This window comes from Podarcis cretensis (assembly GCF_951804945.1).
Source record: "Podarcis cretensis genome assembly, chromosome: 14".
Taxonomy (NCBI): domain Eukaryota; kingdom Metazoa; phylum Chordata; class Lepidosauria; order Squamata; family Lacertidae; genus Podarcis; species Podarcis cretensis.
Genome location: NC_137183.1, coordinates 37135869 through 37151018, shown reverse-complemented (window position 1 = coordinate 37151018; position 15150 = coordinate 37135869). Strand labels below are relative to the sequence as shown.

Sequence of the window (15150 nt, the reverse complement as noted above, 5' to 3'; positions counted from 1 at the left end):
CTCGTATGCCTGCATAAGAAACCTGATTCCCTCAATCTTCTCAAATCTGGCCAGACTGACTTTAGCACCTTTCTTTAGCGGAGGGCACTCCATTGAAGCTGGATGCACTCTTGATTTATTTTGACCTGGTCTGACAACTTGAGTATCCCAGGGGGGTGGCCAGAAGGCACATTCTGTGGCTACCTTGCTAAAGCTAAGCATATGTGAGTCTGGTTTGTGCCTGAAACCCTTGAGTTCATCACGGGGATGTGGAGGGAGCAAAAGAAGAATCTAATAAGACAGGTATCTTCAATCTTTTCAGACCCACTTTTAACCCCAACATTCATTTGGGGACCCTTTAAAAAAATATTTCATTATATATTTGCATGATGGTAGTGCTCCTGTTGCGACCTACCTTTGATCAGACCGTGATCCTCCAGTTGAAGATTAGTGCACGTTCCCCCCCCCCCCCTTCCATGTCACTTCTAAGTAAACTTGGGTCACTTTAAAAAAAGCAACCTTTGCTCCATTGCTTAAAAGGAAGATATTGTGTGTTTGTGAAAACACAGTGCATCAGGCCTACCCTTTCTCTTGCCCCCAATCCTTGTTTGCTTCACATTTTGAATACCATTACTTTTATCAGAATAAATCATGCCAATTTATGCAGACTTGTTTAGAGAAGGGTGGCTGATTCAAGAGCACCTAAATCTGTATTTCAAGCTATGTTAAGAAACACCACACTGGCAGGCAGTCTAAACTTGTGGAATTGTTTGCAACCTATCTGACTTAAGGTGACTCAAGTACAGGGGCTAGAATGTCAGATTTAGATAAATTCTCATCTAGCTTCAAAGCATGCTGAGCTGGCCCTACTAAAACAGAGTGTGACTTCCTTATAGTTTAGGCTTCATCTGAAAATAAGCCAGAGTTGTGAACTACTCTGCTGAAAAGTGCTGTGAAATTTATTTCAGGATCTGCGAGAGATTATAGCATGAGGCGGAAAATGAGGTTAGATTAGGCTGTAAATGATTACCATGCACACATCAAATATGTTAGATCTTAAAGGGTTCTTAAAGGGTGTGACAGCGCAACCACACTGGTGTGGCAGGCAGGAGAGGATTCAAGGGCAAACAAAGAAACATTTAAACATTTCATTGTAATATAGTATAGTACAGTGTCAAATATATATATATATATATATATTCAACCAGAAGCAGTACCCACGCCTCACTTCAAGAGGCTATTCTTCTGCAGTTCTCCACAATATATTGTTGTGAACAAGGATTTTCAAGTTTGACAACTATGGAAGATGAGAAAAGAGAAAGGCTTATTTGTGTTGATGAGGAGGTGAAAGCTTGTTTGTCTTAAATTAGACCTAATATAAATGAGATTACCCAACATAAAGCAAGCTCACACCTTTGTATTTTGGATAAAAATTTAAAGGACCCCTAGACGGTTAAGTCCAGTCAAAGGTGACTATGGGGGGCAGCGCTCATCTAACTTCAGGCTGAGGGAGCCAGCATTTGTCCGCAAACAGCTTTCTGGGTCATGTGGCAAGCATGACTAAACCGCTTCTGCTGCAATGGGACACCGTGACAAGTGCCAGAACACACAGAAATGCTGTTTACCTTCCTGCCATAGCCGTACCTATTTATCTACTTGCACTGGTGTGTTTTCAAACTGCTAGGTTGGCAGGAGCTGGGACTAAGCAATGGGAGCTCACCCCGTCACGGGGATTCGAGCCGTCAACCTTCTGATTGGCAAGCCCAAGAGGCTTGGTGGGTTAGACCGCTACCCATAGTTGCCTTTGACTGGCCTTAACCTAGGCTTGCCATTCAAAAAGTAAAACACCCCCCAAATTGTTGAGCTTTGTGGTGTATATGATGCCGCGCGAAAATGGGTTTTTGAGGTTGAAGGTGGTGTGAGGAGAAAACGGCAGTTGGGCTGAAGGGAGAGGAAGGGGAAGGGGTGGGCAACTAACAGGTGTGCGCACACAGAGAGAGACTGGCCCCACGTGCTGCCCACCATCCACCCTCAACAACACACTCTCTTCTCTTGGCTGCCCCCCTTTTGCCATTGGTGCCCTTCGAGGCAGCCTCAGAGACAGAAAGAGACTAGTAGTTTGGGGCTGTGCAGTGCATTAGAGCTTCAACGAAAATGCTTGTTTCCCTTGGCCTTAAGTGTTTCATGTGGTTAAGCATTTGGTCAGGATTTGCCATATTTACCTCTCATATATTGTTGCAATCAATATTCTGTTTTGAGCTGCTGATTGAAGACAAATGAGGTTAACAGCTTGTGCTCATAATGTTACAGCTTTTAAAAATATCCCATTTCCAAGCACATGCTCGAACAGAACCAAGGTTGAATTCATTAGTCCCAGTGTTTGGGGGTGCAGGGAGTACTTCACTACGGTGTTCACAACTCCCATTGCTCTAGGCACATTTTGTGACAGGGAGTTTGATTAGCGTGAGCAGTTTCTGAGCTCTGGGCACTGAACTGCGCCTACGATTTCAGATTAAAACTGCAGAGTGGAAGGAAAGGAGGACCTTTTTCTGCCTCCCCACTTCCAGCTACTCTCTGAAGACTGGAGAAGAGACCCTCTTAAGAATATTAGGAGGGGGTGGGCAGGGGAATGACTAGACCATGTGAAAAATGGAACATAATATTTTAGCTGCAGTTAATTCATTTTCAGTTTTGTATTCTTGTTATAAAAAAGCATGCCCGGCCATTCCGTTGTTGCGCCCATAATCTAGGTTGAAGGTGCCATTTAGCTCAGTTTTTAACACTGCTTCACTACTCTTTAGACATAGCAGCGGAAATCTAAAAAATGAATTTCTTTTGTATTCTAAAGAGCTGGCTGGGAACCCAGCCCACTGGAGTATAGGAATTATAAAAATTTTCCCAAATCTTCTTGCTTCCTCTTCCAGAGAGCCTTTTATTTTGAATTATGCATTGATGGAATTAAAACACATCCTTTTTGTAAATGTCTGGCAGTGCACATGGGATTCAGAGTTGAGTACATCTGGAATTGCGGGTAGAATTGCAGCATGGCTGTGATTCCCATTTTACAGATAAGAAAAGTGGATAAGAAGGAACAGTTTGAGCCATGGTAAGCTTGGAAAGAGGGACGCGGGTGGCGCTGTGGGTTAAACCACAGAGCCTAGGACTTGCCGATCAGAAGGTTGGCGGTTCAAATCCCTGCGACGGGGTGAGCTCCCGTTGCTTGGTCCCTGCTCCTGCCAACCTAGCAGTTCGAAAGCTCGTCGAAGTGCAAGTCGATAAATAGGTACCACTCCAGCTGGAAGGTAAATGGCGTTTCGGTGCGCTCCTCTGGTTCGCCAGAAGCAGCTTAGTTATGTTGGCCACATGACCCGGAAGCTGTACGCCAGCTCCCTCGGCCAATAAGGCGAGATGAGCACCGCAACCCCAGAGTCGGTCACAACTGGACCTAATGGTCAGGGGTCCCTTTACCTTTTTAAGCTTGGAAAGACCCAAGTTTCCCAGAATTGCTCAGCATTGTGTCTACGAAGGCCAGAATAGGGTTCGGAAAGTAACCTTGGAAGGTGTACCTGGTCCTTGTCTGCTGCTACAGGGGGACACAGTACTTGGCAATAGGTTATCTTTTGTTGTTATTAACCTCTTTTCTTATCCTGAGTTAGACAATTGGTCAATTAATTCAGTATTGTCTACAGTGAATGGCAGCAGCTTTCTAGGGTTTCAGACAGGGGTCCCTCCCAACCCTACTTAAAGATGCTGGAGGTGGAACCTGGGACCTTTCCCTTCTGGCATTGGATTTTGAATCCCAGTGCAAGTCAAAGGAGTACAGAATAGCTGTTCTGAGCATTCTGGCCAAGCATGGAGCCGGGAAAGATTTTTTTAAAAAAACCTTTTCAAAAATATTTATATGTAATAGCATACAAAGTAGCTTAGAGAACTGAAGAAAAAGTATGCTAGAAAATCTTGTGTACAGTTCTGCTTTTGCATCTGCTGTCAAAAATGTGATTAAAGAATAACTTAGAGTCCTTAGAGCATATAAATGCAGGATTGGTTTTGACAACCGTCCATTCTTTATTGTTATTAGAATAACCTTCTCTCAACAAACATTCTTAAGGGATAGGTTTCTATTTTAAGCTTATGAAGAGAATATGAAAATGCAGTATTCTGTTGCTAAGATACAAACTGCAGTGTGTAAGCCTGTCTAAATGTAGCTTTTGTAAAGGTGTTTCTGAGTTCAGAACTGGTTAAGTATATTTTTCCTTACCACTACTTTCCATTGGAAATTGAGGAAATCCAGTTGTAACGGGGTGGACACTCTAGAAATGCAGTTTTGTATGTTGAAAGCTAAAAATATTTTTCAGGCATAGTCTTGGAAAGCTCCCTAGAACAGTTGCGATGCTGGATTCCTTGAGCTCTGGCTGCCTGCTTTTGTCATTTAATACTGAATATGCAACAGTAGTTAGGCTTCATTCGCTGTGTAACATTTTAAAAGCAAATTCTTACCTGTTCTAACAATACTTCGGTCTCTTATTCATCCATAACTATTAGTAAGATGACTAGGCTGTGTACACACTGTAACTTAGAGCACATTCAAAGTACGTTTCTCCCGTCAAAGAATTCTGGGCAATGTGGTTTGTTAAGAGTTGCTGAGAATTCTAGCTCTTTGAGGGGTAAACTACAGTGCCCACAATTCTTTTTAGGGGGGACATGTGATTTGAATGTACAGTACCTCGGTTCCTGAACATAATCTTCTTGCACTCAGCGGAAGCCGCATCACACGTTCGGGTTCCGAAAAACATTCAAAAATGGAAGCATTTACTTCCAGGTTTTCGGCGTTTGGCTTCCAAAATGTTCAACAGTGGGGGCATTTGGGAACTGAGTACCGCTGTACTTTAAAGGTGTATGTTGTGCATGCAGCCTTAGGCCCTATTAGACAGCTGGTTTGAGCTCACCTTACTCATCCCTTCCTCTCTTGTGTGCAAATTCCCCTGCCCTCTTCTTCCTAGGTATGCTCAATCTTGATCTGTAAACCCTGGCTTTGGTACTTAAACAGAGCTTTTGTTCCATTAAGGGCTCTGTGTACTCTGCCTCCAGACTTCCAAATTCTGTGAAAAGAATGCCCAAATATGCTTGTAAACACAAAACTTAAATGGATCTACGCTGCATAATTTTGCTCACAAGATGGAGGAGGGTTTTTGTTTTGTTTTTGTGTGGAGAATGTTTGGGATGGGAGAACATGAGAAGAAAGGTAGGAGTGTTTAGGTCCAATATAGGTAGCCTGATAGATTAATTGAAGGAAAAAAACCCTAGACCACTATTAGGTTGAACTAGGGGAACCTAATGTTAACACTGTTCTTGAAATGTCGTTGTCAGGCATCAGAAGAGGCCTCGCTGCGAGCTTTGGAGAGTCTAATGACAGAGTTTTTCCACAATTGCACTACTAATGAAAGGAAGCGTGAGATTGGTAAGCTCAGTATCATTTCCACATTCTCCAACCTCAATACCAAATGGCTTTGGCTAGGCATGACACCTGAAAGGATGGCAACAGGTTTCATAGTTAAAATCTGTGGGTTTTATCCAGCTAAGATATTCTTTGAGTAGTTCTACCATTGGATGCAACCCAGTGTATATTTTTTATATGTTGAGTTCATTTCATATTTCACTGGATGCTTAAAGCTCCTTGAATGCAACCAAAGCTTTCAGAAACACATAGGCCTCCCTTGACTGGAGGGCAGATGTCATTTGGATGATCAAAGTACTAATATCTGTGCTTAAGTGCTTGATCAAGCCTTTCTTAGAGGCCCCCCAAAACCTGCATGAATGAATAGGTGTGTTACAATGCCTCTTGAGCTGTGAATTAGTGAACCACTCAGAAGGAATTGTTACTTCTTCAGGCAAGTAGATAATGGCATTTCCTACATGATGTGCTGTCATAGAGGTGGGGGTCTCCAACATGGGCATCACTGTGCCCTCAGATACCCTCTCTCTGACACTGCCAAGACCCCCCTCTCGCTCCCAGTCTTTAATTTTGTTTTGTATTATCTTTTTGGAGAAAATGACTCTTGAGGATACTGGCTTGTTTGGGGGGTTTACTCTTCTGAATATTCCCAGTTGTTGTTCTGTGAAATTAGGATTTTATGGTGCCAACAACAACTTTTTAGATTTCTAAATGTGTCCCTGGGCCCCAAAAGGACAGGTACCCCTGCCATATAGACTCTGTGCCTTGTTTTACTTAATAGATGCACAAGCAGAAATGCACAAATGGAATTCAGAAAGTATGTGTGAGTTATTTAGCTTCTTGTGGAACTGCAAAACTGCAAGTTCTTACTTTCTCCCACTTGCTGCCGCCTCCTGCATCCATTTCAGCATGGGAATAGTCTGCATACCACAATATGCCCCCAGAGGACTCTTTCAAAAGAAATTTTCTCTGCCGGGAGGCATGAGCTAGTTTCAGAGCCATTATCTTTAGGTATCCAGTCATTGGAAGGGTGATTCAAGGCTGACGTGAACCATAATGAGAACCTATTATTCTTCCCTTGACTCCCTTTGGATAAGTTGTTTTGAGTCAAATTTAGATGCAGAGGTTGACCCACCACTTTACATGTGCAGTTGGCTCAATCATGTGTAAAGCAGGAGCTCTAATTTTAAGAATGAAAGGGGTACACGAGGAGGAGGGGTTGTTGAAATTGCTCCCCCTCCCTCCACAGGTTAGCTCACCCCCACAATCTTGTCTTCCAGAAGTACCAGAAATGAACCCGGCATAAGCAGTGGACATGGAGAGAAATTAGTACCCCTTCCCTATGTCTTCCTTTGTTCTCAAAACAGAATGCACACAGGACACACACCCTTTCCTTGCTTGACAGGTGATCAGGTCAGGGCTGCAAATAAAGAGACTGGTCTTACAGCACCATCATGTCTAGTGTGATCCTTGGACCTGCCAGACTCCCATGTCTGTTACCTAAATTCAGAAGCGCGTTGTTTCCTTTAGAAAGCTGCTTGGCCTTCCCTGCTTTCCACCACTGGATGATAAATGCAGAGAGCTAGCAGTCCTGAGCTTCTTTACTTTTATGTTCAAGAAGGTACAACATTTTGTACCCCAGGTTGCCCCAAAGTCCAATTGCATAATAACCTGTGAGCCCTTCCCTGCCCCCTGTGTAAGGTGCAGTTTATTTGGAACAGGCTATTGAATTACCAAATGACTTGAAATTCTATTAATTTTAACACAGTTTTGGGGGTTTTTTTAACCAGAGGAGCTCCTGAACAACTTTGCCCAGCAGATTGGCGCCTGGAGATTCTGCCTCTATTTCCTGTCGAGCACAAGAAATGACTATGTAATGATGTACAGTTTGACAGTGTTTGAGGTAAGGTACTAGGCAAGAGTAAACTTGCTCAAAGCATGCCTCTTACGAGTTCTGTTTCACTCAGTTAACTCTGTTGTGGTGATAATTTGAGCTGGTCCAGGGGTATGGATAGCCTTGGGTCCCCAGATGGTATTGGACCATAACTCCCATGAGCCCCAGCCAGCATGGTTGCGGATGATAGGTACTATAGTCCAGTAACATCTGGGGACCTAAGGTTGTGAAAGGCTGCCTTAGATTATTCTTCCGTTATACCGTCAGATTGTTTGCTGTGTTTAATGACAACTTTTTGCACTATGAGTATTTCCCATTCCATACAGAGCAGCAGAGATGATGAATTGATTCTTGTAACCCTGATTTAAAGATAGCAAATGTTGATCACCTGTTATTCTTACAGATGGGTTTTCCTTTTGGCACTCAGATTTCCATTATCTTGTTTATTTTTTGCATTTTATGAGATAATTCCCAAGAATTTCAGTCTAGCCTTAGTATTAATGATCACCATTAAATATATCCCCTGTTTTTTGTTCGCTGTCTTGAAAGGTTAAATATTTTCTCCTCTGGCCATGAACAGGGACATGCTTTGGGTGCTAATTAGTAGGGTTACGATTTCCCCTCTTTACTAGTTGGGAATACATCGTTCAATTGTCAGCAAATATTTTACTGTTTAATTCCATTACTAAGTAAATATTCTGAAGCAGATTTCCAGACAGTCAGCATTTTCCTAGGTTTGGTATTATGCCCTCTAGGTTTAATATCATGACTGTCAGCTCTTAAAAGTAGCCGTAAGCAAGATATTTCAAAGATTCCAAGTTTAGTACAAAATGACACCTCACTTTCTTTTGTTCTTCCCACAGAACCTGATTAACAAGATGTGGCTTGGGGTTCCATCACAAGATAAAATGGAGATTCGCAGCTGCCTGCCCAAGCTTCTTTTGACTCACCACAAAACTCTGCCTTACTTCATTAGGAACAAACTTTGCAAAGTCATTGTGGATATTGGCCGGCAAGACTGGCCAATGTTCTACCATGACTTCTTTACAAACATCTTACAGGTAAGAAGAAAATCCTTGACTGAAGTCGGCTTTCTTGAGCATGTCCAAATGAAAAATTTGAGAGAGGGAATGATGGCCTAATATGTTAGTACATTTTCAGTTTTCTTGTTGAAGGGAAACCAAAGGATAAAATTGTGATGTGTTTCCTAAAAATCCTTTCATTTTGTTAAAGCCTAGCTTGTCTTACATGAATATATCATCTTCAGCAACACAGCTGTCTAAAATCTGCTAACTTTTAGTTCAAGTATAAGCTGGTTAAGAGAGCATGCTATGAACCCAAGTGCCATAGCTAAAATTTTTGTTTAGCCATGCTCTTATTTGAATAATCTCACCATCTCTCTACTTCAGTGTGCTATCTGTAATATGCATATACAGTGGTACCTCAGGTTAAGTACTTAATTCATTCCGGAGGTCCGTACTTAACCTGAAACTGTTCTTAACCGGAAGCACCACTTTAGCTAATGGGGCCTCCTGCTGCCACCGCACCACCAGAGCACGATTTCTGTTCTCATCCTGAAGCAAAGTTCTTAACCTGAAGCACTATTTCTGGGTTAGCGGAGTCTGTAACCTGAAGCGTATGTAACCCGAGGTACCACTGTAATAAACTAGTCTACCTTTCAAAGTTACTGTTAGAATTATGTGATATATACTGCCCTCAGAAAACAGCATTTTATAAATGCACGTTGTATTATTAGAATTGCCATGTCACAGGGAGCTAGCATTTTCAAGTAAATGATTAAAAATCTGTACTATTGCTTAGACATTGCTTATTCTGGTGTGGTAGTCCATCTCCATGCCAGGAAAAGCAGGTATTGTGTTATGTGTGAACAGTCTTGCCAGTGTCTGTCAACTTTGCGTAGCCATTACACATAATGGATGTCACCCAAGCAAAAAAAGTCTCATTATTGGTGCCACTTACATGTTACAACAGAGTGCATCTCTGGAGGACCAATTCCTGTATCATGCTGGTACCATTTTTTTATATTTTTTTTTTTGCTTTCTTTTCTCTCACATTCAATATTCTAGGTAATTTTTGCCCTTCTGTTTACTACAACGAATATATAGCTCTGCCTTTGCCACTTTGTCTTTCCACTGATGTCTTTGGGACTAGAAGATGGCATGTAGAAGCTTTCCTGTTCAAAAACACTGTAGAGATAAGATATCTGCATTCTAAGGCTAAATTTATTGCCCCCCTCTTTAGAACTCTAGTTCATCTACCAAATACAAAGAAGCTGTTGTCTGCTAATACTTAAACCTGACTTTCCTAACAGTTGATCCAATCCCCTGCGACAACTCCACTTGGGCTGATCATGCTGAAGACAACATCGGAAGAGTTGGCATGTCCACGGGAGGACCTCAGCATAGCAAGGAAGGAAGAGTTGCGCAAACTGCTCCTGGAGCAGGTTCAGACTGTCCTTGGGCTTCTCACAGGTTAGTGGAAATGACAGACATGTGGTGGTGGAGGGGGCAGCATCTTTGTATTAAAGCAGTACAAAATATGAGACCCTGATGAGACAACGGTCATAGCTTCCTCTGACATAAGAATACAGCAGAACTATTAATTCTCGTGACGCCTAAGCAAACGATATGGAGCTCTCTGCTGCAAGGCATGTACTGAGTTCCTCCGTCAGTCTTGGAACAATGCTTTCCCTGGGTGCAGGAGCAGCCTTAGTTTACATGAAACTGTTACTTAATGTGGTATAATGGGAACTCTCATGCAATTGCTGGGGATTTTGCTCTTCTTTTCTGATAGGTATTTTGGAAAGCATCTGGGATAAGTACAGTGTCACTGCTGCCACTCCACCACCATCTCCAACTTCGGGAGAAAGTGGTAAGGTTTCAACTAATCCTTAATGATTTTTAAACTGTGGATTAAGACCTAGCTACGTGGGAAGAACTATGAGGTGTTGTCCATTAAAGAAAAGAAATTCATTTCTCAAGCTGTAGGGGAGCTGCTGCAGTACAACACCTTTTTATACTGTGGACCATATTGAGAAGTGTCCATGGTGTGCAGTCATTGCCCTAGTTCCTAGCTGGAAAGGAACCTTATTGTAAATTCCTTTCTTATGATCCAGGGCTTCTGACACTTACCCAACAATGTGGCAAGGAGCCACGCTGCAGTGGCACTCGCTGCTTGGGCAATGTTGTAATGAATCCTTCTGATGACATGCATTCATTCATCTCGTTCTTGGCAGATGTGCCACTCATAATGCTTATGAGTGTGTGCCAGAATATGGCAATTTATACTTGCTCACTTCAAAAAAATGAGAGGAGTAGTACAACTTAGTTGATGTAACTAAAAAAACCTAATCTTGCTGAATAAATTCAGTCCAGACTAATGCATGATTTAAATGGGGAGAAGCTCAGTAGGCTTCCCTGCATACTTAGTTAAACCTCAGCATAAGTTTCAAACAGAAAAAGGGAATGGATGCTCAGAATATATGCACCTGGAAAAAGATTCTTAATCAAGGGACTTCAGTGTGCAGCTGTGGACTGCCAAATGTCATGAAGATTGAAAAACACTGGGAAGTTTGGGAACCTCAGTCTGATCCTTGGCACATACGTGCTTCTGAGCAGCTTGCCGTAAGCTACAGCTGAGACTTCAGTCTGTGAAATAGTGGGTGGAAAGTCAGAAATGATAAAACATAGCGTCTAAAAATGTGAGCGGGGAGTTGAGATGTCCCTGATTCAAATTTTGCCTCAACTAGAACCTTGACTAGCTGGATGTTACGCAACCCCACCACCACCCACACGTATTCTGAAATTTAGGAATGCTAATACTGGTCTAGTTTAGTGTTGTTAGGATCACCAAGAGAAAATATGTGAACTGCTTTGAACAGTCAAGTGTGCTATATGAATGTTGGGAGACTGGCTTGCTGTGATCAGTGAAGCTCATTGTGTGATCTTGGACCAGCTACTATCCCTTTGTTTCACCTACCCCACAGGGATGTGGCTGGAGGCAAAAACAAGTCTGTTAGAATAAAGGAAAGGGTTGTCCTATAACAATTTCAAGTGAGAGAAGTATTAATGATAATGCTGATGTTTCCATTTATCATTTCTCTACACTAGCTTGTTGTTGAAGAATACTTTTCCAATTTTATACATGTGTGATTGGTGGGTGGGTGTGGGTGTGTCAAACATATATATTTGTAAAATGTCACCATGAGCTCCATGGAGGAAGGATGGGATGAAAATATAGTAGGTGGTGGTAGATCCTGACCACAGTTTACCAGATCTGTATTTCCTGGTTTGTGTGCCAAAATGGCCAAAAGCTCTGCACCAAAAAGAGCTTGGTTCTGATCCATGTGAATTATGCAAAGTAGACTTGGTTTTGATCTTCCCTTCCCCAGGTGACCTTTTAAGTAGCTTGTTGCGGAGTCCCAGCACAGCCAAACTATTGAACCAGCCAATCCCCATCCTTGACACAGAGAGCGAGTACATTTGTTCCCTGGCATTGGAGTGCCTAGCCCACCTCTTCAGCTGGATCCCTCTGTCTACGAGCATCACCCCTTCCCTCCTCACCACCATATTCCATTTTGCCCGCTTTGGCTGCGACACCCGAGCCAGGAAGATGTCCTCCCTCAATGGCAGCAGCCAGAACTCTGTCTTGAATCAGGAACGTGGCCGGCTTGGGGTGCTTGCCATGTCTTGCATCAATGAACTGATGTCAAAGAACTGTGTGCCTGTGGAGTTTGAGGAGTACTTGCTGCGGATGTTCCAGCAGACGTTTTACCTCTTGCAGAAGATCACCAAGGAGAACAATGCCCATACGGTGAAGAGTCGGCTGGAGGAACTGGACGAGAGGTAAGGGAGAGCCAGCCCAGACAAATCGATATTGTTGATCTTTTCTGTTTACTGCAAGATGGTCTTTACTGACTTCTTGTCATGCATGGTGTGTCTAATCACCTTTTTTCAGAGTCCCGTGATGAAGAAGGAAGGGTGGGCAGGTAGGTGTGACCAGGTACGTTGGCTGTGGGAGGCTGACGTTGCAAAGCGACTGCGGTGTTTGTATTCCTTCTCCCCCCCCGCCCCCCCGTTTATTACAGTTTGGCTGCAGGTCTGAGGTTGTGCAAGATTTGAATTTGCCTTCATTCGGTTGTTGCTGAAAGCAGCCAAAGAGACATAGTGAGGTAAAAGGGTCTTCCTTTTCTATCTGGCCTCTTCTGTCAAATTCCAAATGGATGGGGATGCTAATTGTAGACATGAAATCACGCAGAGCCATTAGAGGTTTTAAAGTAACTTAGGAGAGCTGCAGTGGCTTCTGCTATTGAACCAGCTATGTAAAAGAAGTTGGTTTATTTTTCTGTTCCTTTAAATAGGTATAGATTTACTTGTACTCTTTTTAAACAAGAGACTAGTAACCTTGGGTCACATCCACACTATACATTTAAAGCACATTCAATGCATATTTAAAGCACTTGACTCCCCCCAAAGTATTCTGGGAACTGCAGATCCCAGGATCCTCTGGGTAAAGCCATGTGTTTTAGATGAGTGCTGAATGTGTATTAAATGTATGCTGTGGGATCTGCCCTTAGGGAAGTCAAGTCAGTTTGTTTTTAAAACAGAAATGTACTGAGAAAACTTTGGGCTGCTTTTGTCAATGACTTTTGACAATAAAGCAAAAATACCTTGGCTTTCTAGAGGAGCTGCTGAAGTAGATACTGGCAGAGATGGTTATAGGATTCAGCACTCCTTGTGCTTCAAATTGCTGCCAGAGAGGGATTCAAGGGATCTGTTGGTGCAACTGACAATATCATTTGTTTCTACAAATGAATGTTTCTGGAAGGCTAACGTCAAAAACAAGAGGTAGTGGTGTCAGGGGCTCAGGAGCAGAGGCACAGGGAAGAGAGGAGATGGAGAGCGAAGGGGAAGAATCCGAGGGGAGCGTAGGAGAAGAGGACAGTGGACCGAGGGATTCCATGAGCCTCTCCAGTGAATCGGAAGATTCACAGAAGGGGGCGCCAGTGGCCAGGGGTAGGGGGTTCCCAAGGGGAACGCCCCAGGAGCAAGGGGGCAGCAAGGACTCCCAGAGCAGTAGTTGGAAATCAGGACCAGCTTCCCCACCAGAGCAGAGTGGGGGGGGGAAGAGTCCCAAGGATCGGGGCCAGTGCATTCCCCACCAGGGAGAGAAGATAAGGCAGGGCTGACCACACCTCCATCGGAGAGTCAGACAACGGAGGGGAGGTCAGATCCGGCCAGTATCCCGGAAGAGGGAAGCAGTGACAGAAGTAGTGTAACGGTCAGGAGGAAGGTCACTGGGTTGGCGCGAGAGGCAAGTTCAAATGTACAGGAGCGCGGGACAGCAGAGAATGAGGATTGGGAACTGGGTCCTAAAGCCCGCCGGAGGGAGGGGGAGGAGCTAAGCGACTCAGCGTCGGAAGAGTCCAGAAAGGGCAATGCCCCAGCGGGCAGGAGGACCCAGAGGAGGAGAGAGCAGCGTAAAAGGTGGAGCAGGGCTAGGATCTTAAACTGGTGTCATAGGGGAGGAGACTCAGACGGTACTTCGCCGGTCTAGGGTTTAAGACGTAGAGCTGCGCGCTGCGGCTTTGAAATGGAAACTGAACCTCAATAAAGACTTTTGTACATAACGACAGCCTCGCGTTGGTCCTCTGTGAGCTGGGACCTAGAGGCAGCTCTGACAGATGGTTATAGGATTCAGCACTCCTTGTGCTTCAAATTGCTGCCAGAGAGGGATTCAAGGGATCTGTTGGTGCAACTGACAATATCATTTGTTTCTACAAATGAATGTTTCTGGAAGGCTAACGTCAAAAACAAGAGGTAGTGGTGTTATAAATCAGCACTAGTCTGACTTTTCTTAGACTTTGAGCACCTGGAGGGCATCCAGCCTAGTCACACCTTATCCAATTCCCGGTTTTTTCTACACCCACTCACCTCAATCTTTTACCTAATATCTTCCTTCTTTCCTAGTAGACACTTCTGCTTCAAAGGAGAGGGCATATTATGTAAAACATCTTCTAGGTCCTGCATGTCACTAGTAACCATGCTGTGCTGTTCTTTTTTTTAAATGAGGATTAACTGAACTGAGTATTAAATTTGTGAGTAGCAAATCAAATGTGAGCAGGCCTCTCAAAATTCCTTCATATTTGGGAGGAAAGTCTTCCTCCTGTGACTTTCTGGCCTACTTTTTCCTCATTCACTACATAAAAGTCTACCTGCCCATTTCTTCTTACCACTACCACCACCCAGCACTCTATATTTCAGGAGCAGGTCAGACTTTGCCCAATCCTGGTATAGAGAGCTGCTGTGAATTGGCCCTTCTGAGTTAAAATGACGATTCTAAGTTGAATTCTCTTGGTGGCCTGAAGGAATCCATTTCCCTCACATCTGATACTTGGAGGGTCACAGTACTGGTCTATATTTCGGGGCCGATCTAAGGATCACCAGGATAATCGACACAAAGCAAGTTGAGCGTGTGAAAGCAATGTTCGGCAAATAACAATTATTATAATTTTGTCTCTCTTTCAGAGGCACTTAAGGTACAAAACAGAAGATGTTAAGACAACCAGTAAAGTTGTCCAGGGTCTTTGTGTGTGCTGTGTACGAAGGAACTCTCAAGTTCTGTGGCTAGGAAAAAAACCAACTTGAGTGTGTATCTCTGTTTTGCAATGTTCTTTTAATAAGCTTCCGCTCCCCCAAGAACTGGAGGGTTTTGCAGCTGTGCGATTGTTCTGCCTTCAGGTGGGGACCTGACTTGAACAGTGATGGGGCACCAGCAGCCCTCCAAATGTTGTTGGGCTCCAACT

The 15150-nt window shown here is 43.6% G+C and overlaps 2 protein-coding genes across 3 annotated transcripts in view; both read left to right on the top strand.

The window, feature by feature from the left end:
* The window catches only part of PERCC1 (proline and glutamate rich with coiled coil 1), a 200149-nt gene that overhangs the window by 107628 nt on the left and 77371 nt on the right, over positions 1-15150 (top strand). The gene's annotated exons all lie outside the window — the stretch shown is intronic.
* Positions 1-15150, top strand: part of XPO6 (exportin 6) — a 48248-nt gene that overhangs the window by 9222 nt on the left and 23876 nt on the right. Inside the window, exons 2-8 of one of the 2 annotated variants that reach the window (XM_079952487.1) lie at positions 5347-5437; positions 7222-7334; positions 8189-8386; positions 9658-9817; positions 10140-10217; positions 12129-12190; positions 12303-12333. In XM_079952487.1, the coding sequence (XP_079808613.1) occupies positions 5347-5437; positions 7222-7334; positions 8189-8386; positions 9658-9817; positions 10140-10217; positions 12129-12190; positions 12303-12333 (733 nt within the window). Of the gene's footprint in view, positions 1-5346; positions 5438-7221; positions 7335-8188; positions 8387-9657; positions 9818-10139; positions 10218-11736; positions 12191-12302; positions 12334-15150 lie in introns of both variants that reach the window. The other variant, XM_079952486.1, reaches the window with a different exon arrangement.